At 33.6% G+C, this 26,615-nt stretch overlaps 1 protein-coding gene across 6 annotated transcripts in view; it reads left to right on the top strand.

Moving 5' to 3' along the window:
* Window positions 1-990: 990 nt before the first annotated feature.
* AGD4 (ARF-GAP domain 4) overlaps window positions 991-26,615 on the top strand; it is a 31,240-nt gene continuing 5,615 nt past the window's right edge. The window contains exons 1-17 of one of the 6 annotated variants that reach the window (XM_089723036.1): window positions 993-1,269; window positions 3,072-3,334; window positions 3,451-3,510; window positions 3,916-3,992; window positions 4,829-4,929; window positions 6,922-6,992; window positions 8,023-8,085; window positions 8,828-8,872; window positions 11,286-11,351; window positions 18,445-18,492; window positions 18,590-18,685; window positions 19,286-19,327; window positions 21,899-22,114; window positions 23,272-23,400; window positions 24,062-24,277; window positions 25,704-25,790; window positions 25,872-26,144. In XM_089723036.1, coding sequence (XP_089579162.1) covers window positions 3,296-3,334; window positions 3,451-3,510; window positions 3,916-3,992; window positions 4,829-4,929; window positions 6,922-6,992; window positions 8,023-8,085; window positions 8,828-8,872; window positions 11,286-11,351; window positions 18,445-18,492; window positions 18,590-18,685; window positions 19,286-19,327; window positions 21,899-22,114; window positions 23,272-23,400; window positions 24,062-24,277; window positions 25,704-25,790; window positions 25,872-26,144 — 1,629 coding nt within the window. In that variant the 5' untranslated portion in view covers window positions 993-1,269; window positions 3,072-3,295. The other 5 variants (XM_020682220.3, XM_012225949.4, XM_020682224.3 and 2 more) reach the window with 5 other exon arrangements.

The following is a 26,615-nucleotide window of genomic DNA, read 5'->3' as shown; positions in this document are numbered from 1 at the left end:
ATGCATATAAGACTTTTGATTTAACTAATTCATGCAGCCGATAACTTATTTGAAACTAGATTGAAGGTGTTTGAGAAGCTGATAGTTAATTTATATTTATATCATATTTGGAGTTTATTAATATTATAAAAATAACCACTGATAAAATAATCTGTTGTTCATATTGATAAATTTTTACCATTTTATTTTTAGTTATTTTAAATTAAATAATAATTTTTTTCTTAAACATTATTTCAAAAAATTTATTTAATATTTTTTATTTGTATAATAATATAAATTATACACGTCATATATAAAAATAGTTATACCCATATTTTATATTTTAACGGCTATGCTATTAAAATTTTATTAAACATCAATATTTATCAGATAACTGTTATTCAGCTATCAGCTGGTATGAACAGTTAAAGCAAATTGAGTAAAAATCTAGAAATGTAAATTGCTTTCTGTAAAAAATTTTAAGATGTTTGACAACAACTTTTTATGTAGCTTTTAGAGGTAACGTTTTATAAAAATTTAACTCACGTAATGTTTAATTTTTAGCATTTCGTGAACAATTACTAGAACAGCTAATAGTGACGAAAACAACTAATTAATTTTGCCGAATTAGATCCTTAATTTATAAATTAGGTCACATGTACTTAGCAATGTTCAAAACCACAGATCGAATTGAATTGAATTCCTTATTTCGTTCAAGTTGGTTTTGAAGAAATTCATTAGTGAGACTTAAAACTGAACTGACACAGTAAAAAGCAAGCAAAACCGACCGAATCGACTGGTTCAATTCAAGCCATTCAGTTCAGGAACCAATTTCAATTTGGTTCGATTCTAATCCAAAAACTTCAATTTGTTTTTTTCGGTCCTGGTTCGGTTTGGTTTAAACGGACCAATTATATGTTCACTCAGTTGCCGAAAGAAAAAAAAAAAAAGTTTTAATTTGTAAATTGGGTCAACCACAACATGCTAAATAATGATTAATCTAATCATGTTTTTTTTTTTCTCCCAGAAAGCTCTAGTCCAACACGTCCCTCACCGCAAGTAAAAAACGAAAGAACCTTTATTTTATTGTTCTAACTGAAGAGCAGGGCGCTCGTGCGATGTATGTAACCGATTGATTGACGCAATTTTGCACTTGCTGTTTCCGTTTGTGAAATTGGATCTGAGTTTCAGTTGAAGAGGAAAGAAAGTTTGCTGACGCATTAAACAAAGAGGATAAAGAAAATGGCTGCCTTCATCAATCTACATGATTCCCCAATGTTTCAGAAGGAGGTACGCTTATTCATCTATATTTGCTTTTCTAGATGAAAGCGCGCATTTTTTGATTGAATTTGGACAGATCTGTGGGTTTCTTCTGTGTAATCATATACAAAATTAGAAGAATTAAATGAGCTGAATTTATCGGAAATTTCTGTTTGAACTTCTTCGAGTAATTCCTTTTCCGGGAAAATTAGAGTTTGGCTTTCAGAAGTTCTTTGAAATTGCATTTACTGCGGAATCAAACAATTATGCTTGTCTTTTTATCCGATTATACTTCAGGGGGCTTCTAAAGGAATGTCATTTGCATTATCTAGCACAATTTGAGAGCTATTGAGCTTGTTTTGACTACATGTTAGTGACTAAGTAAATTGAATTGAAACTCCAAATAATCCTACAAATTGATTACTTGATGAAAAATGAAAGACTGCTGTGAATTGTGCCTCAGCTGCAGAGCAGCTTCAGTTATGTAAACTGTAACTTGCTATAGTACTTAATATGATTCCCATGGATACCCCCATTTTTTCATAGCACTGCAGGCTATAATTTTAGAAGTTTCTCTTCTACTATTATAGCTTTTGCAAGCTGCTAATTTCAACAGTTCTAGAACCATCCATTAGATTGTTCATACTGAATGATTATTGCACAAGCAAATCTCAATTTATTCTTTGGACTTTTACGCCTGCCTTTGGCCCAATATAAATCCTTCATTGTTCACATGATTTTGTTTAACTCACCAAACAGTTAATGTGTCTGGAAAAATCACCAGGATGTTTTGCATTTGATGCTTTGTTGAGCCTTAACTGATATGTTGACATAGGACAGAGACAACTGGGCTTGTATTGGAATCGCTAAAGGAGCAAATATCAAACTAAAAAGAGAGGATATGTAGTTGTTGGGTCATTGAGAACCCTACCTGTGATAGTAATGGGTTTATGCTATATTAAAAGAAAGAGTTTAGGCTTCAAACCTGAACTTCCCTAGGCATCATGCTCAAGGTCTGATAGGCATCATATCATATCTAAGGTTTTTTTTTTTTTTTTTTTGAGAATACATTTCATATCTGAAGTTGAATTGCATAGCACAACTCAAAGGACCGTACTCACTGCTTTTTTATCCAACAACAAAATTGAATTATAAGCATTAAGGTCACATGCATTTATATATTTAAACTATCCTCATCCTCTAAGGATTTGGACTTCCAAAGAAAAGTAAAATGGATTAATATTATCCTAAGCTAATAGGTACTAATTATATCTCTGAAATAAAAATAAAGACTCCTATGGCAGCAAGATAACTTTTCTAGCATACATGGAAATTACCCAAACAACTAAAACTTGATGAACCTGCAGCTAATTTATTTAGCTAGACCTATACTTAATACTCTAGAAAGGCTGTAAAGAATTTTGTTAGGGTTTCTAGTTAAGGATCAGGTCACAAGAGGATGAACAAGAAAATCACTATTTTGAATATTAATTCAGACTGAAATCTTAAGAGTTCAATGGAAGAGAGAACTCTGATCTCTTGTTTTTTTGTTGAATTATGGCTTATTGTTTTATTGCTGCAATTGCCCCATAAACTTCCTAATGAAAATAAACTACCCAAAGCAGCTAAAGGAAATCAACCCAACCCAAGCTTCAAATGCATCTACAACATATTTTAAAATTGTTCCAACCAAAAAAAAAAAAAAAATAAAAAATAAATAAAAAATAAAAAAGAAAAAGACTAATAGTACATCTATGCTAGAATTCTTAAATTTCTTGAACTTTCAATCTTGTACTTTCTTAAGTTGCTTCTTGTTTGCATTATATGTGCAGTATAAAGAGAGATGAAAGGATTCAAAATGAAATGATAAGTGAGATACTGTGATTGTTTACTATTGATAGCAATTCTTTACCTTCTTACAGGTAATATATTGTTCTGATTTTCTTTTGTGCTTAATACAGTAGGCCGTACACCTGTGAACACCCATACCAACTAAGTGCAACTCGAATAAATAGGGGTCTATTTCTGATGACTCATAAGACTTTATATCGTCTATATGTCACTATATCCATATAATACCGGTGAATTGGGAAAGGTAAATGGGTATTATTGAAACTTGCCACCCATAGAAGCAAGTAAGCAATTGAGTTTAGGGAGTAGGGTTTTGGCCTTGACAATAACATTTTCAGCATGATGGAATTGGATTCTCAGGGATCAACAAGTTGCACAGATAGATGTAAAGGAAGCCAAATGGTGGTGGAGGCTTTTGAGGTGTGCCTTTCTAGTGTCATGCTGCATGCACATTTCTATGATAATGCTTTGCCTCACTCTAGGAGAGCCACGAACTCTAAGTCTTGATCTTTCTTGCACTTTAGGCGTGCCTTACCAGCTATACTCTCCATCTCGTGTTGAACGTCTCATTCTTGACCATGCTTGTCTTGAATGATCATGCATTCATCTCTATAATTTTTCGTGATCTTTATTGTGAATGTAACTTTAGCAGCTTGTTTTCATATTACCATAGGCCTCTGCGCTCATTGCAAGTCAAGTGAACCTTCCTAATTTTAGTTTCCATGAATCCTGTGGTTCCTTTTGCTTATTATTCTTGGTTGTTGATTGACCAGATAATTAAAGTTGTGCTTATGACATTTTTAATATTTTCCATCATTTGGATAGATATGTTCTCTAGAGCGGCTAGCTGAGGAGTTGAATGAACGTTGCCAAAAACTTTGCAAAGGGTCCAGGAGATATATGTAAGTGTTTCTGCAATCATTGATTTAAAAATGCTTTTGACCCATGAGATTATTTTGTTGGTGTTCATCTAAGAACAATTTCTCAAAATTGATGTGAAATTAAGTGAAATTCTTAATGGATAAGAAATTCATTGAAATTGATTTTTAAACAATTGGATGAGACTGATTTTGGTGCTTGTAGGTTGTGAAGGGTAAAAACTTCTGCTTAAAGTTCAAACCTTAAAGTCTGTATTATGTCTTAGGTAGTGTTTGATAATATTATTTAACACTTAAAATTTTCAACACTGATTAAGTTTTAAATTACTTGATAATGCTTCTCTATATACCAATTAAGACCCTCAATTAAGCTAAAATTTACTTAAAATGATAAGTAAAAATTCTCAGGTTAAACTTTGCACTAAATATATATTAGCTATGCAACTTCTAAATAATTTTGCTCTTCATAAGTTTTATTCACTTATTATATTCAGTGCTTAAATCCAGTTCTTAAATTAATGTTTTCTTCTTCTTCACTGTGATTTATGGATTTGAACAAGTTTCCAAACCCTAATCTGTGCTTAATTTCTCATTTTATTTGGAAAGTAGAAAAGACATGATGCTTTTTGTTCTTTTAACAAGAATCATATACTTTTAGAAGTAAATGGGGGAGTATCACTGGTATTCTCCCCCTACATCTATTTCAATGTCCAAGTTTAATTTCTTGATTTAATTGGAAGATAGCATATTATGATGTTTTCCGCAGGTATTATATATCATTTCATTTGCTTCTTTCTCATTCATGGATAAATGTTAAAAATGTTAAAGAGAAAGTGCTAATTGTTGTTTTGTTTCTACAGGGCAACTCTTGGAGATGCATGTATTGCAGACACCACTTTTGCTGATTCTTTGGAAGCATTTGGTGGTGGACAAGATGACCCTGTCAGTGTATCTATAGGAGGTAGAGAAGTCTCCTTCTCCTTCTTTGTACTCTTCTTAGTTAAATTCTCTCTTTTTCTCTCTATCGCAAACACACGCTCTCAGATGCACTTGCTTGACTAGATTTGGAACAGAGGGATTGGGGAAGCATGCTCAAATTAAAAAGTATTTATGAGATTTTAAATTATCTATTCCTCAAAGCCCATAGAATCAAACTGAGTGCCAAAAGTGGGAGAAAGAGGATTCTAATTTATTAATTAATCATTTATGTTTATTATACAAATATTTATAGTAAATAAACATGATACAAAAATAGCGTAAATCAATGAATAGATTATAACATAACAATCAATCTATCAAATATTTTCTACTTATAATGTGACTTTCCATTAATTTCAAGATTGAGAAACTGCACTCTATTTTATATATACAAGCACTTAAGCATGGCAAATTCATCAGTGCTGTTACTTTGTGGTCTCGAATGCAGTCACACACACCAAAAAAAAAAAAAAAAAAAAAAAAGAAAAGAAAAAAAAAAAGAAAAGAAAAGAAAAGAAGAAAGAATGAAAGCAAGAAAACTGAACTTTCACATGAGTCTTAACTAGGTCATTGTGATTGGATTTCACTTGTTAATTGGTTATCTATGATGAGGTTACACATCTCTATTGTTTTTGAATGTTTTAATATAATAACCTCTAAATGTAAGCCCCAATGCTTATTCTATCTCTCCTCTCAAATGAATACCACCACACTTTCTTACCATCTAACAACTCAATCTACACCTCTTCGTCATCCTCCAAATCCCAAAACGATCATTCTACCTTACTCCAAAACCTAGCTAAATTCTTGAATTGAATAACCTCAAAAGACAATAGGATTCAGGAAAGGGTTACGATATTTGACCAAGTCAAGTATGAAACAAAGCTCTAGGTCCTTAGGGAAATTGATGTTGGTGAATACAAATTACCTTGCTGAGGACATAGTGGTTTTGGTCAAGGTCTTTGGAGAAGAATGTGGTTGTAGACTTGTTTCGTTTGGTTGAAATTGCTGTAAGTTTAGTTGGGATTTTTCAGGAGCATTGTTTTTGAAGCTGAGAAGAATGAGAGTTGGCGTGGTCAGGAGGAGGCCTTTGTTGAGGTATTTTTTAGGAATATAGGAGAGGGAGCTGGTTAAGGAGAATTCGAGAGAGACCAATCACATGCCACTTCTGTTGATAGTTAGCCTGTTGTAGTCTATAGAAACTTTTGAAGAGAGAGTATCGGCGTTTGAGGAAGGTTCAATGATTTTGGATTTTAGTGAAGGAATACAAAAATTGAGTTGTTGAATTAGATGAATAGTGGGAAAATTTTGGAGAAAATGGGTGAATTCATTTGAGAACAGGAAGATTTAGATCAGAGAGATTAGAGGTGCTGGGAGCTCACAATGAGGGCTGATTTATATCAACATTAAAAGAAGGTGCTATCTCAGTGCATATGACAAGTTAATAAGTGAAATCTGGCCACCACAACCCACTTGAAACTCACTATTGTTTTTTTTTTTCTATGATTTGATGAAATTTTGTGACCACGAAGTAACCCGGTGATAATTTCATTGACTATTGGTGAAATTAAGCAAAAAATTACATTTTTTTTTTGATAAAGGAAAGCCACAATTATTGTTTCTTTTATCTCTCTACTTAATAATTAGTGGATGTCCTTATTTGAAAGTTTCTATTCTACCATATGAACAATGTTGAAGTCATCCCAAAGTTTCCAAAGTCTCCTTCAATCATTCTTATCTAGCTAATGGATCACACCAAATATATAAATATGTATGAAGGTACAATCACAAATGGGAGAACAGTGGGAGGGGATAAAGTTGTTTCCCTATTACTGTAGGACTACATCAGGGCCCTTCCTTTAGCTCATACTTGTTTACACTATTTAAGAAATGGAAGAGTTCAGTTTTTGTGCTTGAAATGAATGTTGATAATCAATGTCAGAGGTTTTCTATGTAATTTCTTTCTCTGATACAGGTCCAGTATTATCCAAGTTTATCAATGCGTTTCGTGAGCTTGCCACTTATAAAGAGCTTCTATGTTCTCAAGTGAGTGCTGAAATTGCCATTTAATGCAAAAGGTCCTTACTAAGGCTGTTAATTAGTAAGAGTTATTCATGATTATCATTTTCCCTTTCTTGCTGCATGTATACAAAAATGCAAAATTATGTGCTTTGTTGATCCATTGGTCAAACATATATATTTTTTGACATTTTCTTAAAAGTAATATCTAAGCTCAAGTGCCCAAATGCAGTCAGTTTAGATATCTAGGCTCTATTTTCTGAAAGGAGAGTAGGATTGATGAAGATGTGACTCATAGAATTCAAGTTGGATGAATGAAATAGAGGAGTGTATAGCAGTGCTGTGCGATAGGAAGATTCCTGACAAGGTAAAGGGTAAATTCTATAGGATGGTAGTGAGACCTGTAATGTTATATGGACTAAATGTTGGGACTGATTAACCAACATGTTTATAGGATGAATGTGGCTGAGATGCGGAATGCTAAGATGGATGTATGGACACACAAAGTTGGACAAGTTAGGAATGACCACATTTGATAAAAGTCAAGTAGCAGAAGTCGTGCGTAAAATGAGAGAAGTTGTGCATACTAAATCATCAGTAATTGTCATGATATGAAATGCTAGGCTGTACTTTTATGGATGTTGGATTTAACTCATGCCATGCTCTTGTTAGGATGCACATAGAAAAGCAACAAAACCAAATAATAGATTTATTTCTTTTAATTTCTGTTCATATAGGATGTAATTGTTTTGAATTGAGGGACTCAAAAGTTAATGTTTGAAGGAGAAGTTTGGGCTGTTCCCTTGCTTGTCCTAGTTCTTTGGTTAATGATATTCTTCCTATGTGAAAAGAAAAAGAAATAATGACAGACATGCTAATTTTAGCTGACATGAGCATCAATTCAGATGCAAAATTGTTTTTGGTTGCTATCCTTAAAGGTTAAGGGCCAATGGAGTATCATCAAAATCAAAAAACAAGATCTTGTTTATATTTTTTGTATTTTATTTGAATTATTTTCCATATCTATCTCATGACATTTCTTTGGAGTCTGGTGCAGGTAGAGCATGTTTTAATTGATCGACTGGTGCAATTTATGGATGTTGATCTCCGAGAGGCTAAGGTGCTTCATTCTGTAACTATAGCTACCATAATATACCACCAATATGAAAGTAAATATAGCTATCATTCTGTAACTATAGCTACCATGATATTCATAGTTTGCTTTTAGTTCTCCTAATATTTGAAAGAAAATTTTATCAAGATAGGAAAATTGTGTATTAGTAGGTAAGACATAACAATAGAATCAAAATGACTAATAAATCTGAAGGGCTCTCTAATGCCACTATATGTTTTTTATAAATGTTAAGGAAGCTTAGATACACATTTTGCTTAAAGGAGAAAGTGTCGTAGTAAGTTGAATACGAGCACTATAGGGCAGAATGTGAATAATAGTCTGTTTGGCATTGCGGCAAACTACTTTTTGTCATCTGCTCCTGCAGCCCCTAGGGCTTGGCATACTGTGACCAAGATTTTCTAGGTTTCTAAACCATGATCTACCAGAAGAAGTAATTTAAGATAAAAATAGTTTTAGAAAACAGTTTGAAATTTATTGCCAAATGATGCTTGGGACTAAAGAGACTCTTTGTTGACAGCCAACCATGAACAGAACAGAGTTCAGAGTCGAAGAAAAAGAAGCAAAAGAAGCTTATATAATAAGAAATCAATATTTTTCCCAGTTTTGAATGTAAAGTTATGTATACTAGGTGATGGGTGTAAAGAAAAAAAAGGATGAAAGAAAACAGTTCATTATGTTAATGGTTAAAAATTTTGGATGTGTATGCTTATATATGTCTTTTCTACAGGAGTCTCGCAAACGCTTTGACAAAGCCATTTATGCTTATGATCAGGTATTTGGGATTGAAAGATTTTATTCTTGAAATATTTAATAGTTGAATACTGAAATTTATGCTAACATGTGATACTATTAACAAACGAAGGTTTATCATATATGTAGAAACATATTGATACTGACACTTGTTGAGAAGTGTTAAAATGAGAGACTCACTCACTCACATCAAACAACCAAAGAAACCAAGTTCCATAAAATGAACCTTGAAAGAGCAGAGAGCACTCACAATCACAAATACAGCAAATACAGGTTCTACGGTTGAACCTCTTAAGACTGTAATTCTCATTGATTTGTTTGGAAGCTGCATATATATATATATATATAAATATATATATATATATATATATATATATATATATATATATATATTTATATATATATATATATACTAAGTACAGAACTATATTTACAGTCATTCCTAACCATGCTCGACCTTTGCTCCTTAGTTAAGCCATAGTTACCTGACTATGATACTCAATTTAAGCCCATACCTGTCACCTGAATCCCACTAACATGCTTGCTGAAGCAGCAAGCTTACAAAATCAAATTCCTTCCAATATTCAAACTAACTAGAGAATATCCAATTAAATTCTTAATCCTCAACCATACTTAAGTACCTATAGATGTTCACACATAGGTTCCTTCTCTTGCATGTGGACACACACACATGCACAACATATGTATATATGGATAGATAGATATTGCTTTATTTGTCTTCCATTGTAATAGTTGTATGGCAGTAATTGCAGAAAGAACTTTTGAGAAGATGCTACTCTTGTAGATCTTCTATTTTGTGCATGGTCTATTTATGACCTTCATTTTGTGTAATGTATATGATCTAAAGGGAACATGATTCTTGTATATGATCTAAAGGGAACACGATTCTTTGCTGCACCATCATACCCTCTTATTTGCTGCCTACAAGAAAGAAATGCTTTGCGATGTAATCCTTGTTAAAATGGAAGAGAATTTCGTTTTGATTAAAATTAGTTGTCATGTTTTGTGTGGATTCCTTAGTGGTTAACTTCTGCAGCTTTCTATCTAATAGCTACAGATGGTCTGGAAGATTGGCGAACTGTGGAAGGTAGTACATGCTATGTTATTAATCTTTGTTAACATGGAGGCAGAGCTGGAATTGGGTGATTAGGGGGCCCGATTTAAGATTGACAAGGGATAAAACTGGGAAAGATTATAGAGGAACCAATCAAAGATCTGTGGGCCCAACTGTGTAATTAATTGCCTGGATATTGGGGTGGTCATAAGGCTTATCTCAATCTCACCTGTTTTTCCATTGTGAAGTGGCAACAGGGACAGTTTGTAGTAGTCTCTTTAGTATGTTTGAGTAGCATTGTAGATATTCATAGCCTTTAGAAACTTTGTTCATTTGAAATGGAGAGGGGTTGGATGTTGAAATGTTCATCATTGGAAAGAAATACACATACTATCATAAGGTTGGATTTGGATGTTGGAATGTTCTTTGTTGGAAAGAAATATGCATACTATCATAAGGTAGAGTTTCTGTTTCAATTTGTTGGGGGTAGAGTGGTTTCTTGAGTAGTTTTTTATTTTTTTTTTTGGCCTATGCTCTAAGAGCTTTTGGTGGATACCTTTAATTATTTTCCTCTTGCTTTGAGAATGTCACTTTTTAGTCTTCGCTGTGCTGTGTTTGTAGGTAGGTTGCCTGGCGCGACTCTAGCAGGTGTGCTTTACGCTAGGTTTGCATTCTTCTAGGTGTTAGGTGCAAGGTGCAAGAAAGGTGCGCCTTAGAATTTTCCAGCATTGGTAGCTTTGTCACCTGTAAATGTTATCAAACCTAGCCAAAATAGGGGCATACCTATTCTCAACGATCTTTTCATGTATATACTTGAACATACAGCTAATGTAGTGTATGTCTTTCAAACCATAATCCAAAACTTCTTGTGGCTTGTTTTGCAAGAAATATGGTTTAATAGATTTTGTAATTTTTTTTTTCAATAATTTTCTGTTTTCTATATGTGATGGTGCTTGCCTTTATAAGCATATTTACTTTTGATTGATCAAAATTGGGATAAATTACACCATGCCTCCCGATATTTGGTTAGATTTCTTATTGAATCATCAACTTAATTTATTTCTTTTCTCCCAATCATTTTTTTTAACAAACATGGTTTAGGGATCCAATATTATAAACCTTAATTGGAAGGACATCTTGCATAAATAGTAACACTATGCAAAACATCTCAGAGAGAAGCTTTGTATTTGAATGTAAATCCATTTAATTGTAATTCATCCATGTATCAATTAGTTTGTCTGTAAAAATTGAATGCACAATTCTATGGAAGAACCCACATTCTGTGCTTTTTTAACATTTATATTTCTTGTGATCAATTCCAAGCTTTAAGATACTGATGCCTAGTAGTTTTCTTTGGCAGTCACGTGAAAAGTTTGTTTCCTTGAAGAGAAATACTCGTGGAGACATTATTGAAGAACTAGAAGAGGTAATCTCTGCATTCTTTATAGAATTAAACTTTTGAAGATTTTTCTATTTCAAACGGAACTTTTCTACTGTAGTTGTTTTGTTTATAATGAATGGTGCATTATCAATTATACGGTGAAAAGAAATGGGATGTTGGAAGTCAAAGTGATTGAAAGGCCACGAGACTGCTGAAAATTAAATTCCAATTAACTGATTTTTGGGTTTGTTCAATTTGTTTTGTGACTCTTGTTATTGAAGTGGATTAGTTTTGGGCTTGTTTTTTCTTGATTTATAGTCGTTATGTGGGATACTAAAGAGTCATGTTAGCTTTTCTTGTATAAAGCTGCGCGGGGAACTTGTTGAAACTGATGAAAAGGGTTGATTGTTAGAGATTATGGGGAAAATTGTTTATTGATTTGTACATTCAATGTCATCAATACATCCTATTTATATTCAAGTGTACAAATCTAAATAGGCAAACAAATCTAATTCTAAATAGGCAAGAATAAATTTCTCCTAATTAGTTTATACACAAGTCAACACTCCCCCTCAAATTGGTGCATAGATATTGCACATGCCCAACTTGCAAACTAAATTATGGAACTGTTTGTTATTAAGCCATTTAGGAAGAACATCTGCAATCTGATTCTTTGAAGTCACATGAGTAAGCTTCAACGCACCTTGGATGATTTTTTCTTTTATAAAATGTCTATCAATCTCTATGTACATTGTTTGATCATGCTGAATTGAATTTTGAGCACTACTAATGGCGGCCTTGTTATCACAAAACAAAGTCGAATCTTCTCCTTTCGACATTCGCGATTCTTCCATTATCTTCCTTAGCCATAACAATTCACAGACCCCTTGAGCCATTGTCTGCTTTGGATTAAGCCAATTCTATCGCATACTGAATTGGCAAGACCCGCATGGTTTTGTCCCGCAGGTGAAATGGGGAACTTCCCAAGAGGTCTCCCAACCTAGGATTTCGTTAAGCGAGCACGTTTAATCCTGGAGTTTTTCTAACTCTCCAGGCCATTTGACTAAAAGGCGCCTCTGAGGATTAGTTTTCTCTTTTCGATATATGATCCGATTCATTCCTATTTTCCGCATTCCACTACCCATAGCTAGCCTGCCATCCTAGAAGCTAACCAAGAGCTTTGCTCTACCTGCCCTCTTGGGATCGCTTTGTCGAGTCGGGATGTCACAGGCCCATTAGCTTCTGCGTGGTTCGTCCTCGAACCATCCATTTGCTGGAGGAGGTTCGGCTTTGATACCAACTGTCATGCCCGACTCAAACCACCAGAGGAATTGTCTGCTTTGGATCAAGTCAATTCCATCCCATACTGGATTGGCAAGACCCGCACGGTTTTGTCCCGCAGGTGAAATGGGGAATTTCCCAGGAGGTCTCCCATCCTAGGATTTCCGTTAAGCGAGCACGCTTAATCCTGGAGTTCTTCCAACTCTCCAGGCCATTTGACTAAAAGGCGCCTCTTATGATTAGTTTTTCTCTTTTCGATATATGATATGATTCATTCCTATGTCCCGCATTCCACTTCACATAGCTAGCCTGTCATCCTAGAAGCTAGCCAGGAGCTTTGCTCTAATCCGCCTCTTAGGATCGCTTTGCCAGGTCGGAATGTCACAATCTATCAAACCATGCTCTAGGTGATTGTTTCAGCTCATACAATGCTTTCTTCGATCTACAAGACTTACCTTTGGTTTTCTCATTATCAAAGCCTGGAGGAATATCAATGTATACTTCTTCTTCTAGATCACCATGCAAAAAGGCATTTTTCACATCAAATTGATGTAGGCCCCAATCCAGGTTGGTTGCACAGGACAACAGGACTCTACTGGTGTTCATCTTTGCAATTGGAGCAAAAGTCTCCTGATAGTCCTCTCCATAGGTCTGAGTAAATCCTTTTGCCACTAATCTAGCTTGGTATCTTTCAACTGTGCCATCTGCCCTGTGTTTTACTGTGAATACCCATTTGTATCCCACTGGTTTCTTCCCTAATGAAGAGGTAACAAGTTCCCAAGTTTCATTCTTTGCCAAAGCTTTCATCTCCTCCACCATTATTGCTTTCCATTTTGGATCTTGATATGCTTCCTGCAATTCTGTGGAATAGAAATTTAAGAAACAGACAACACAAAGGCCTATAGGAAGATGATAAAGAGTCGTAAGAGACAAATTGGGATATAGGATGTTTGGTACAAGTTCTAACCCCTTTTTTGAGAGCAATGGGAAGATCAACTTCATCAACTACGAGGTCAAAGTTAGAAATATTAACAGAAAGAATTGTATCAGAATTAGAACTTGGAGTTATAGAGGACTCACGACGTGGATTTTCAGGAGCTGATTGCAGAGATAACGATTGATCAGGTGTATCATGCGTGACGGCATTAACCTTCTCTCTTCAACTGTATCTCTTTAAATTTGGCCTATCAAATCTACCGTTTTTAGGTTCTCGCTCATCACTAATGCTTATATTCACAAATTGTTCAGAAACAGATACTGAAATAGGAGGTAAAGGGGACTCCTCTTCTATCCTAATCTCCCCCTGAAGAGGAGTTGGGGAGAAATAAGGCTCAAACTCTCTAAAGGTCACATCCATACTCACAAAGTATTTGCGGGAAGGAGGATGATAACACTTATACCCCTTTTGAGTAGCAGAACAAAACAAACACACATTTCAGAGCTCTAGGTTCCAACTTGCCTCCATGCCTGTGATGAACAAAACAAATACAACCAAATACTTTTAGAGGAACAATATATGAGGTACTACCTTGTAAAGCAGCTATAGGACTTTTGAAATTGAGTGTTTTAAGAGGCATCCTATTAATAAGATAAGCTGCAGAGAACATTGCATCTCCTCAATAAGTCTTGGGAACATTCATGGTGAATAAAAGGGATCTAGCTACCTCAAGTAGATGCCTATTTTTCCTTTCAGATATTCCATTTTGAGCACTAGTATTCACACAGCTAGTTTGATGTATGATTCCATGAGAGTCTAAGTAAGCTTGAAACATGCTATTCACATACTGAGTTCCATTATCAGTTCTCCAAATTTTAACCTTTGCATCAAATTGTGTACTAATCATGTTATGAAAAGGTTTAAAGCAAGAAAACACTTCATTCATCTTTTGCCTTTAGCAAGTAAACCCAAGTTAATCTAGTGCAACAATCAATAAAGTTAACAAACCATTTATAACCAGATGATAAAACAATAGAAGTAGGATCCCATACATCAGAATAAATAGTCATGAAAGAAACTGAACTTTTATTATTATGGGAAATATAAGAACTTCTTGTATGTTTAGCAAGTTCACAAGCATCACAACTAAAGATTCTAACTGACAATGCTCAAAAAGACTAGGATATGATCTCCTTAGGACTAGAAAAGAGGGATGCCCTAATCGCCTATGCCACATAATTATTTCTTAATTAGGATTATTATGATTTCCTAATAGGGCTGGAGTAATAAAGGGAGCCAAAGAACCGCTGTTCTTTTCCAAAAGATATAAGTCATCATGCAATCTACCAAAACCAATTGTTTTCTCTGTTCTCAGATCCTGCAAAACAGAATGAGTAGGAAAAATTCACTTTGCAATTAAGGGCTTTTGTAATAGCACTAACAGATAAAAGGTTAACAGGAAAACTGGGTACGTGAAGGACAAAAGTTAAATCAATTCAATTGTGGGTGTGCACTTAATAGAACCTGTGCCAGCAATAGGTGCAAAAGAACCATCTGCAATGCGAACAGTTTCTTTGCCAGAATAAGATGAATAGGTTATGAAGGTATTAGAAAAGCCTGTCATATGTTTGTTTGTTCCTAAATCTATAACCTATGAATCATCATCAACAGAATTAGCAAGAAGGGCCATACTTGATTGCACAAAATTGGAAGAAGCGGAGGTGGATGGAGACTTAAATTTTGACAAAAGGCGATTTAATGATTGTACCTCTTCAATAGAGAAACTCCTAGCAGATGATGCTTCAGGTACTACTACTACTTCAGCTTGGTTCGCAACAAATCTAGAGGAACCCATCCTTTTATTACCACGACCCCTAGTTGGTTGTCCATGTAATATCCAACACGATTCTTTAGTATATCTTGGCTTTCCACAGTAATCACACACTAACCGGTCTTTACTTGAAGAAATCTGAGTATTATGTGCAGGTTGAGAAGCATGAAGTTCGGATTTCTCAACAAAAGCAGTAGTAAGCATGACAATTCTCTGGCTTTCTTCCTGTTGAACATAGGAATATGTTTGCTGCAATGAAGGCATGGGGTCTTTTCTCAAGATTTGAATCCGTATCGGATCATATTCAGCGTTTAAACCTGCAAGAAAATCATATATACGCCCCTTCTCGACTTTCCTCTGATATCCTACCACATCAGCCTCACATTTGGGATGATAATCATCATAGTAATCAAGTTTCTGCCACAAACTATTCAGTTCAGCATAATGCTGATTAATGGTCATCTCACCTTGCTTTGTTCCTTGAACTTTGTTTCGAACTTCATATACTTGTGCATCATTCCCATGTTGAGAATAAGTTTGGAAAACAGTCTTCCAAATTTTTTCTGCAGTATCCAGCATCAAATAACCACTAGAAATTTGAGGTTGCATGGAATTAATAAGCCAAGATATGACGAGAAATTTTCAGAGTCCCATTTATCATTTATCAAAAGTTGGACTGGTTGTTTCAGGTTGTGTTTAAGTTCTAGTAAGGTATCCCTATAGTCCTCTAGCTTTAATAAATAAGAGACAAGACCTTGACCAAGCAAGGAAATTAGTGTCATTAAGCTTTAGGGGACTGATTTGCAAAGAGGGATTATCATTAGAAAAACTGGATTTGATTTCAGTGGTTTCATTATTTTCACCGGTCTCTTTTATATCAACCATGTCCAACGAAACAAAAGGGGGAGTCAAAAAAAGTTGAAGGAAATAGTAGGTTGTTGTTCAAATAAAAAAGGAATTAATTAAAACCAGAATGAAAGTCAACTTTGAAGCCTGAAATAGAATAGCCGGAGTGAGGGAAGTCGACCGGAAGAAATCGCGTCAAGACCAGTTACCGGAAACAGGTGCCACACGCTGTCGTGTGGAAGAGAGGCCGGATATTACTTCAGGTGCTTGAGAGCACGCTCTTGGTCGAATGGTCACCGGATTTTGAGGAGCTAGTTGCCGGTGGCTAGGCTTCCTTTTAGGGGTGGTGGTGTACTTCACCTCTATCCAGAAAACCTCTGATAGCGCAAATATGACCTGCTGCCCTACTGCCCTAAACACTCAGATTCAACAACTTCGGGCTGTGATACCAAGTTGATTTTTATAGATTATGGGGAAAATTGTTTATTGATTTCTATATTCAATGTTATCAATACATCCTATTTATATACAAGTATACAATTCTAAATAGGAATACAAATCTAATTCTAAATAGGCAAGAATAAATTTCTCCTAATTAGTTTATACACAAGTCAACAAAAAGTTATTTTGAAACCACCTTTTTGTCTAGATATCTGATGTGTCTTTCTGTTTCTTTGGTGTTGCACAACCTCGAATTTGATGCTGAAGTTTGTTATAGTACTTGGCAGAATCTCCTTTTAAATCTCTTTTTTCCTCTTTATTTTATGTGGTGCCCCCCACCCCCCCCCCCCCCCCTTCTCTCTCTTTCCTCTTCTTTCAAAATCACACCTTGTACAGCTTCAAATCCCAAACAGCTTCTATACTTCAATATAAGTTCAGTAATTAGGACACTAAAAATTTGAAATATAGACTGTATTTATATGCGTATTTCTTCATTGGTTTCTAAACAGGTGGTACTTTTTTATCTTTGTTTACTTTTGGGATATATTGAATTGGCATCTCTTAATTTGTGGTGGATACCACCTTCCATGAAAAGTTGACATTGCACTAGGTCAGAACTTGCCGTGATGGGGCAATTTAGCAGAAGGTAGTTAAAAGGCGAAATGATCAAAGAAAGTTTGAACTTTGGCTTTTTTGCAATTTTAGCCAATTCTTTTAATTTTAGCTATTGTGGTAATGAACTCTTTTTTTGTCACAATTATAGCCTTTGTTATGTGTCAAAGGTCGCTGAAGTTGCCATTACTGGGGTCCATGTTTTGACACCATTAGAACCACATCAACATGCCACATCAGCAAAAACAATATCAAATAACTAAAAAAAGCTTGAACTTTGACCGTTTTTGCAATTTTATCCAGTTTTTTTAATTTTGGCAATTGATGCCGTGAGCTTTTTTCTTTTTCTAGATTTTTTAGATTTTGTAGAATTATTAAATTTTAAAATTTATTTATTTTAAAGATAAATTATTTCAGATTGTGATAATTTATTTTAATTTCAAAATTTTCAAATTTAAGTTGAATGGAAAGTATATAATGTATTTGTGTGTTGTAATGTTATTTTAGTTTTTTGGAATTAAATTCTTATTTTTGTATAATATATTAATTATTAATTAAGTGAATGATTAAATTAAATTTAAGTAATAAATTTACATGGTAGACTGATAGACTGTAATTTGGAGAATTATTCAAAATCTAAGTTTTACATGATTAAACCATAACTAATTTTGTGCTAAGTATGTGTATGTAGTACTATGAAACAACTCAAGTGACATTGTTAGAATTAAAAAAGATCGACTAAAATTGCAAAAATGTCCAAAGTTTAAGCTTTTTTTTATTATTTATCCCTTTTTTTTATTTTGCTGATGTAGGCTGGTGATGTGGTGTTAATGTGTCAACATGTGGATCCCACTAATGAAAACATTAGAAACTTCGTGACGGACACAGGACAAAGACTATGATTGCAATGAAAAAATAAGTTCACTACCATAATTGCTGAAATTTAAAGAATTAGCTAAAATTGCAAAAACAGACGAATTTCTGGCTTTTTTTTATCATAGTTAAAAAGACTTAAACAAGTTGTGCAATTATATTCTAGTGTTCAATTTCATGGACAATGTTCCGTTGATTTTTTTTGTGTGTAATATGGAAGATGTATGTTTCTTTCTTTTTTTCGTTTCCATTTAATTATTTTGTTCAAATTTTGATCCATGAAATTTAGGAGCTTACTATCCTTTATCTTTTTACAGGATTTGCAAAATTCAAAGTCAGCATTTGAGAAAAGCCGCTTTAATCTAGTGGGCATTTGTCAATTTCTGCTGGCTTCTCTGCTAAAGGTGCTACTTGATCTTCTTGTTTCTAATGACCCATTTGATTCTTTTGTAAGGAATTCAGGTTAGCGCACTTGTGAATATTGAAGCAAAAAAGAAGTATGAGTTCTTGGAATCTATAAGTGCAATTATGGATGCTCATCTGAGATACTTTAAGCTGGTATGTTTATATCTGTGCTACACACGACCCGCATTTTATATGCATTAAGAGGGCATTTGATTAAGCTGATTCATGCAGCTGATAGCTGATTCATACTCAAAGGCGAAGTTGTAGGTATTTGATAAGTTTTCTAACCAGTAATAGCTAACTGATGGATATTTAGGCTTCATTAACCTCATAAAAACAATTAATAATAAAATTAATTTTTTTAAATTAGTAATTTGTTTGTGATCATTTTGGTTTACTGTTATCTAAAAATAATAATTTTCTATTAAATATGAGTTTTTAAAAAATTTAAGTTAATATTTTTTATTTATATAATACATGAAAACAAAAAATAATATATTTACCATAAAAATTTTGAAAAATATATACACTACATCATAATATATAAACAATTATACATCTTGTTATTTTACATTTTAACAGTAGCCCACTTCGAAAATCTTACCAAACACCAACATTCATATGCCAACCGTTAGCAGCGCCAGCTATCAGCTAGTTTGAATAAGCTATCAGTTAGTATGACAACTAAACCAAATAGGCCGTAAGTGTTTATTATTTTCTTTCCTGAATAAATTTTCTTTCTACATGATTTAGGGGCATGACTTATTGAGCCAAATGGAGCCATTTATTCACCAGGTGAGATTCTGGAATCAGTTTTAGTTTGCTGAATTTAGGGATCATTTGGTTATCCTAATACTTATATAATTTACTTCTCAGATATTTTGGAGAAAAATTTTAGAAAAAAATTTCTTTTGCTTAGAAGACAAAAGACAACTTTAAAGAATCAAAAACGTGCAGTATTACAGGGGAAAATTAACATTTTTTTTACAATAAATTAGTACTACATTTTGCTTTGAAAGAAATTTATAGGGTTATCCAGATTTGATGAATATGTGGCTTAGACACGGGAGTGGAGCTAGAATTATTTTAACAAAAACATTTACCTAGATCACTGTATTTATTAAAAAAATATTAGTCACATGCATTTTCAAACTAAATTATAAATATATTCTGTGAATTGCTTGTATTTTAATGTTGCCATCAACTTAAGCTGTCAATGTTTAAGTTATAACTTTACACGTTTATTGAACTTCTCTAAAAGTCATTAAATTGATTCACTTGAAATTTAATGATTTTTTGCAGTAAAAGTATACATAAATTCATTTGATAAGCTACTTGAATTAACATGCTAAATGGATGCATTAGCTGACATATTTAAGTATCACAAAAAACTAAATGCAAAATTTCTTCTAATATTATCAAGAGAAAAAAGATTCAAGAAAAATTATAATAAATGCTTGAAGTTTTATTTTTCAAATAAGTGGAATCAATTATTATTTTTAATAAAAAAAATCTAGTGCATTAAGTTCTTGGAACTTTTTTAAGTATATAAAAGTTTATTACTCTTAATAGATGAATATAGGTTGGCTCTTGTAGAATATTATGTTCATGAGGAAATTTTCTTTGTCGAATTGGAACCTATTTGATTAGGGATTACGAATCATATCCATTTTACCAAGGATTGGATTTTTTTAATTGTTAAGGTAATGCCATTTGAAAAAGAACTTATTTGAGAATTTGGAGTATTGCCAATCCTGCAAAACAAATATAGCAAGAATAAAGCTCGTAATCAAATATCTGACTTCAATCTCTGGTATCAACAACTTTTCCATAAAGCCTTGCTGCCACTTCTAATCCTTGATGCTTCTTCTTTATTCTTGGATTCATACACAACAAGGTTAAATCTTTCTTTGAAGAATTCGGACTTAGCAACTTGTGAATGTAGATGGAATGTATTTTTTGAACCAGAAACAACACCTGAAGCTTGTTTTCCTCAGCCTTTTTCTTGAATTTACAGGAAAACGTGACCTTTACATGTATCTTTATAACTTAATACTGGTTTCTTCTTCAGTTGTCCCTTTCTTCATCATTCATAGCATAACGCACTTCAATCGCTAATACTTGATTAGGCGAATTAACGTTCAAACTACAACTCCATCAACCATCTTGACACAAGTTATCTCACAATCATTTGAATCAAAAGTAGTGCAGTAGCTATTCTTTGAAAACAAAGAATAACTTCTCTCTAGCATTTGAACTAGTCTCAGCAATTTTGATCTTAACATGCTTTGAACAAAAAATCAGAAATAATTGTGGTACCTCCTTTTGTTTGGACTGCAATTGAACCTTTGCTATCTGCTCACGTATCCATTGCCTAACTTGATCTTAGTTTTGAAATTTTTATCTGAAGAATAAAAAGAGTAACATCCTTTGACATGTGATATGTGCATCCACTATGCACAAACCAAATATGTTTTTCCATTTGCTGAGAAATGTAGGACGCCAGGACTAGATAAACATTAATTGACATTGAACTCCAATGAAATTGACCTTCTGAGTAGGGGTCTGTTTCTCCTGATTTAAAAGGCAGGTCTCAAAGGTCCAACATATTCACAAGATGAATGTTGCAGAAATACGAATGCTAAAGATGGATATGTTGTCACAAAAGATTGGATAAGATTATAAATAACCACATTCAACAAAAGGTGCAAGTAGCCCCTGTTGGAGATAAAATGGGAGGACGTTTGAGATGGTTTGGTCATGTCCTAGAGTCTTCAGAGTGGGAGAGGTAGACCTAGGATCACTTAGAGCCAAAATGTCTCAAAAGACCTACTTTTTGGCATTAGTCAGTCTTACTTATTAATTGAGCGGAATTGAAACAGAGGATCCATATTGCTAATGCCAACTAGTTTGGGGTTAAGGCTTTGTTGTTATTTTTGTTGTTGAATGGGTTGTTTTGCAACCATGCAATTCATCTGAAATTTTAAGCCTCAACTTAAAGTGGACTTAAGCAGAGACGAAATTTGTCTCCTAGTAATGTATGTTTTTAGTACTGTATATTTATCATTTCAAGTTGGAAATACACAAATCAATTCTGTACAACTAACTGAATTAATGCATTTAGATTTGTTTCAATATTGCCTCAAGAATTATCATTAATTTATATGATTTCTTGATACGTGTGTATCTCTTATCAATAGGATATTTTTGTCCTTTGGTGATAGGCTTGCATGCTCACAAGCTTGTTGATAAGTTCTTTTTTTTTTATTTTTATTATTTTATGTCTTTCCTTAAGTTTAAACAAGTCTGACATGGCTTTCTATGGGGAACATAGTTTTTGATATATGAAGTACTTTTTGGATGCAGGTATTAACATATGCGCAACAATCAAAAGAACTAGCTAGTATTGAACAAGATAAACTTGCAAAACGGATTCAGGAATTCAGGACTCAAGCTGAGTTTGACAATAATCGTTCTTCTAGTAATATAGAACCGTCAACAAGTGCTGATGGCATTCATGTTGTTGGTATGAGCTCTTATGAAAACATAGGAGCAATTATGCAGTCCTCTGCAAATGGCGAAGTAAGTAATAGATTTTTCATCTTTCTTGAATATCATCTTTTTTTTTTTTTTTTTTTTTTTCTCCATCAAGTTACATAAATATTATTTAATTTTCATTGAGCTCAGTGGGACTCATATGATCAGATGATACAATGATCTTATAAAATTGTTATTCAACTTACTAGATGTTCCATCATTTTATACTAATGCAACAGGCTGGTTGTGCTTGTCTAAAATCTGCATATGCTTTTAGTTCGTGAATGACATCATTAACCTATTCTGCTCAGACATGGACCTGGTAGTTTTATAAGAATCCATGATGAACTTTCATAATTTAGTGGAAAAGTTGAAGGTCACATTTGGTTAGCTTGCAAATGGAAATGTAATGCAATTCCTGAAATAGGATTACTTTTTCTTGTTTGGTTCACAAAGAATACTTAATTGTTTATTTTGCTTTATATTTGAATTTTGTTGCAAGGGTATTTGTTCTTAAGTGTACTTTTTGAGCTCACCATTTTGTTTTAAAAATGAACGTAGAACAAAATTATTTGTATTTCGACATCCAATTTCATTTCCAAGGCGAGCCAAACATGCCCAAAGTGTGATAGCTAATCTGCAGTGTGAGCCAATTTTGTTGACTTATTGCATCTCATACTAGATATTGCTCCTTTTTCTGTATATGTTTTCATTTTCATGCATTTGTTGCAAAGCTTCATTTGCATGCTTTTTTCTATAACTATGAAAGTAATATGGTTGTCCTCTATGTATCTCAATTTCTTTTGTTATTCTCCTGATCAAAATCTAGCTTCTATTTTTGGGAAAAAAAAAAGGTGAAATTAGATTCAGTCTATTGCAAGCTTGTTTTTGTCATTTTTATTTTCTTGGCAATAATTTTTCTTGAGTTTCAATCTGTGATTTTCAAGCTGAATGCAAAGGTCCTATGTTCTATACCATGCATTGCATGCTATTATGATGCCAACTGAACGCAAGCTTCCTGTGGTGCATCCACGCATTACTTGCAATTATGATTATTAATTTAAACTATGGACATCCAGTGATATTTTCTGTCAAGTGTTTCATCTTTTTTCAACAAGGAAAACATTTTTGAGATAAAGAAGCAAATTTTGTACGTTAAGTACTTCTTAGAAGCTTTCTTACTTGCTTTCTTCAATGTTTAGGTCCAGACAATCAAACAAGGATATCTACTAAAGCGTTCTTCTCATAGGGCAGATTGGAAGAGAAGGTTCTTTGTACTAGACAGTCAAGGCTCTTTGTATTATTACAGAAATAAGGCTGCCAAACCTGTGGTATGTTTCAATGTGTTATGAATTACAGTCAATCCATTTTAGTTGTGAAACATTAGAAGTATTCCTTTATCTTTTTTTCCAATGTTAATTGTCAGTCAAGGAAACATCTTTTTTTAGTTTAATCATTAATTAATAATTAGGAACTTAGATTTTTCTTTAAAATTTTTATCTAGGGCATTGAGGATGTTACTACTATTTAGTAATGTTCTTATTTTTATTAGATAGTTAATTATTAAGAAAGTGTACTTCCTATCAAATATTGGTTTGGGATCTTCCTAGTTTGGGATTCCAAATTCTGGTAGGAGTAAATTAGTTACTAAAGTCACTATAAATGGCTGTTATCCTTTCGCAAACATTGGTGTAGAGCTTTAAGGAGTGATGCTCTCACACAATGCTCAGAAAAACATGCATATAAAAGTTCCCTTGCACGAGGAAATAGTTTCCTATAGAACTCTGTTCTGATGACCAACAAAGCTCTAATACTTCACTGTTGATCAACTGTTTCATGCATCTGCTAATTACCTTATCTTGTCCCTGTTTCCAATTATTTAGAAATTGAATCCTGCATAAAATTATATATTGAAATAATTATTATTGAGATTCTAGTTCTACTTCAGTCATAGCATGGACATGAATAAAATTCATCTCTCTGTTCCATCAGGGCTTCCAACATCGCTCAACTGTCTCCGGTGATCACAATAGTAGTGTATTTGCCAGATTTCGTTCTAGGCATAACAGGGCATCATCACTTAGTGAAGGAAGTCTAGATTGCTGTATAATTGATCTTCGTACTTCAGCACTAAAGATGGATGCAGAGGACACAAATTTACGACTATGCTTCAGAGTAATTTCCCCACAGAAAACGTACACATTGCAGGTGATTTACCTATTTGAGATACAACGTTTTTTTTTTTTTTTTTCCAGAAATAAGAAAGCTTCATTTTGTGAATGGTTCTATACAGTTAGGTTGTTGGTTTAATGGACAGAAAACCTTGTAAGTCAAGGTTGCCAAGGATAATAGGCACTTCTGATTCCGCATGCATTATAAACTTCAGCATGGCCAAATAATTTGGATGGGCTCAAGAAACAAAATTTTTGCACACACAGTAGTGGAAATTATTTACCGGTTTGGAGGCACATCTGAATGCTTGAAACCAGGGAAAAAATGTATTAAATTAATATTGCATAATCTAGCTCTTAACTAATTGTTTGAAATAATTTATTGATATAGTGCAGGCACATGCTTCACTACTTAAATTACGTTGAATAAACAATATGAAATTTGAGAGACGAAATTGACATAAATCAGAACTATTTTGATGTAGGACAGCCTCTGGTATCCAACTGGGTGCATGTCCTCTTCAAGTTTTGCACAATATAAGAAATCAAGGATCTTCAGCTGCCTCTAAAGAACCAGGTCTTGGTGCTTGCTAAAGTAATTAAAAGGTTAGCATTGTGCTTGTATTTGTAGGTCTGGTTGTGAGATGCCACACAGTGAACGAACAAAAGTAACACAAATGGAGAAACAGAACAAAATGTAATGGAAGATAATCTAGCTTAACTACTTGATTTCCTGGAATCACTTACTAGGATATTGGGCATTAGGTTTAAAGTGCATATGTAATATGTTATGATATAAATAGCATTGTTGGTGCTCTGCAACAAGATCAGTTGCTGAGAATGATACGAGCAGCGACTATAAATTATTTGCGATTATCTCCAACAATTACTACAACAGTATGATAGTATCCAGCAGCTACTGATGACCATTTTGACTTTCAATAACAACTACTTTGACAGGTGATTGATATAATAAGTAACCACAAGTTGTTAACATTCTGTTTGCCAAACATTGGTAAGAATGAAAACTCATTAATTTCTGGGAGAAAAATTTTCACGAAGCAAATGTAGCATTAATTGCCAGAAAATAAGCAAGAAACCTGCCTGACATGCAACATTGTTGACCATTATGTCACTAGACAATTATGAACAACATGTTTAATACTTCTGAAGGAACTATAAAGGGAAAACAGAAATTGATGAAACACACCATCTACTACAGTGATTGGCAAGCATTAGCTCTGTATATCCCAACATCTGGCTTTTTCAAACTTCTATTGTTTGATCATAAATGTAAAATACTCTTGTGCAATTGCATCGTAGTGGTCTTACTATGAAAATAATATGATATTTACAATAATCTTTTTCTTTTAAAGCATTCTTACATTTTGATCAAGTTATCTGTGAGGTTACGGATATTTTTTAGATGGCTGTTTGACTCCTTTGCATTACCTGACTTTCAGGCTGAAAATGGAGCAGATAGAATGGACTGGGTAAACAAAATTACAGGAGTAATTGCATCTCTTTTCAATTCTCATTTTCTGCAACAGGTTACTCTCTGAAGTGCCTTAATACTTAAATGTATGAAGATCTGAAATGCAGGTTTTGCTTACCTGAATCTACTTTTGCAGCCACATCCAAGAATGAAACATCTGGAAAATAATGAGTGCACAAGTGATGCTTCAACTGCAGTTCAACAACTAGATAATCAACCTAATTTGGATGGTAGTGTGGAAGTTAGTAGAGCTAATTGTGTTTCTCGGATTCTTAGAGAAATTCCTGGAAATGAAATTTGTGCAGAGTGCAGTGCTCTTGAACCTGATTGGGCTTCTCTTAATCTTGGTATATTGTTGTGTATTGAGTGCTCTGGTGTTCATCGGAATCTTGGCGTTCATATTTCAAAGGTGCATGCATCTTTTTGAACTGAATCTTAAGCTCATTATTTGTTAGTTGAGTTAATTGTAGTTATCATCAAATCTGTGACTTGTAATGCAAATAGTAATTCCTTTACTAGAGAAAAAGTAACAAGTGGGACAATTTTGAATTTGGGAAAACATCAGAGATGCCTCCTTTAGTTTTCGGGAAATCCGCATGTTGGTCATTGTACTTTGAAGTTCTACACTCATAATGTCATTGCAATGGTTGTTATCATACTGTTACCGATATATAACAGTCACTGCCGATAAAAAATGTGATCTTCTGTTTTTCTGGTTTCATTCCCCAAAATATCCACTTCTTCAATCACCATTTATCCTGTCTTTGTGACCTGTTACAACCTAAATTCATAAAATGAAAAAAAAAAAAAAAAAAAAAAAAAAAAAAAAAAAAAAAGAAAGAATACTTCCTTTATGAATTTTACCTTGATTTTACTTTTC

This window comes from Jatropha curcas, chromosome 6 (genome assembly GCF_041381405.1).
Source record: "Jatropha curcas cultivar XTBG-Jc1 chromosome 6, XTBG_Jcur_1.0, whole genome shotgun sequence".
NCBI lineage: Eukaryota > Viridiplantae > Streptophyta > Magnoliopsida > Malpighiales > Euphorbiaceae > Jatropha > Jatropha curcas.
This window is presented reverse-complemented; position numbering and strand designations above follow the sequence as displayed.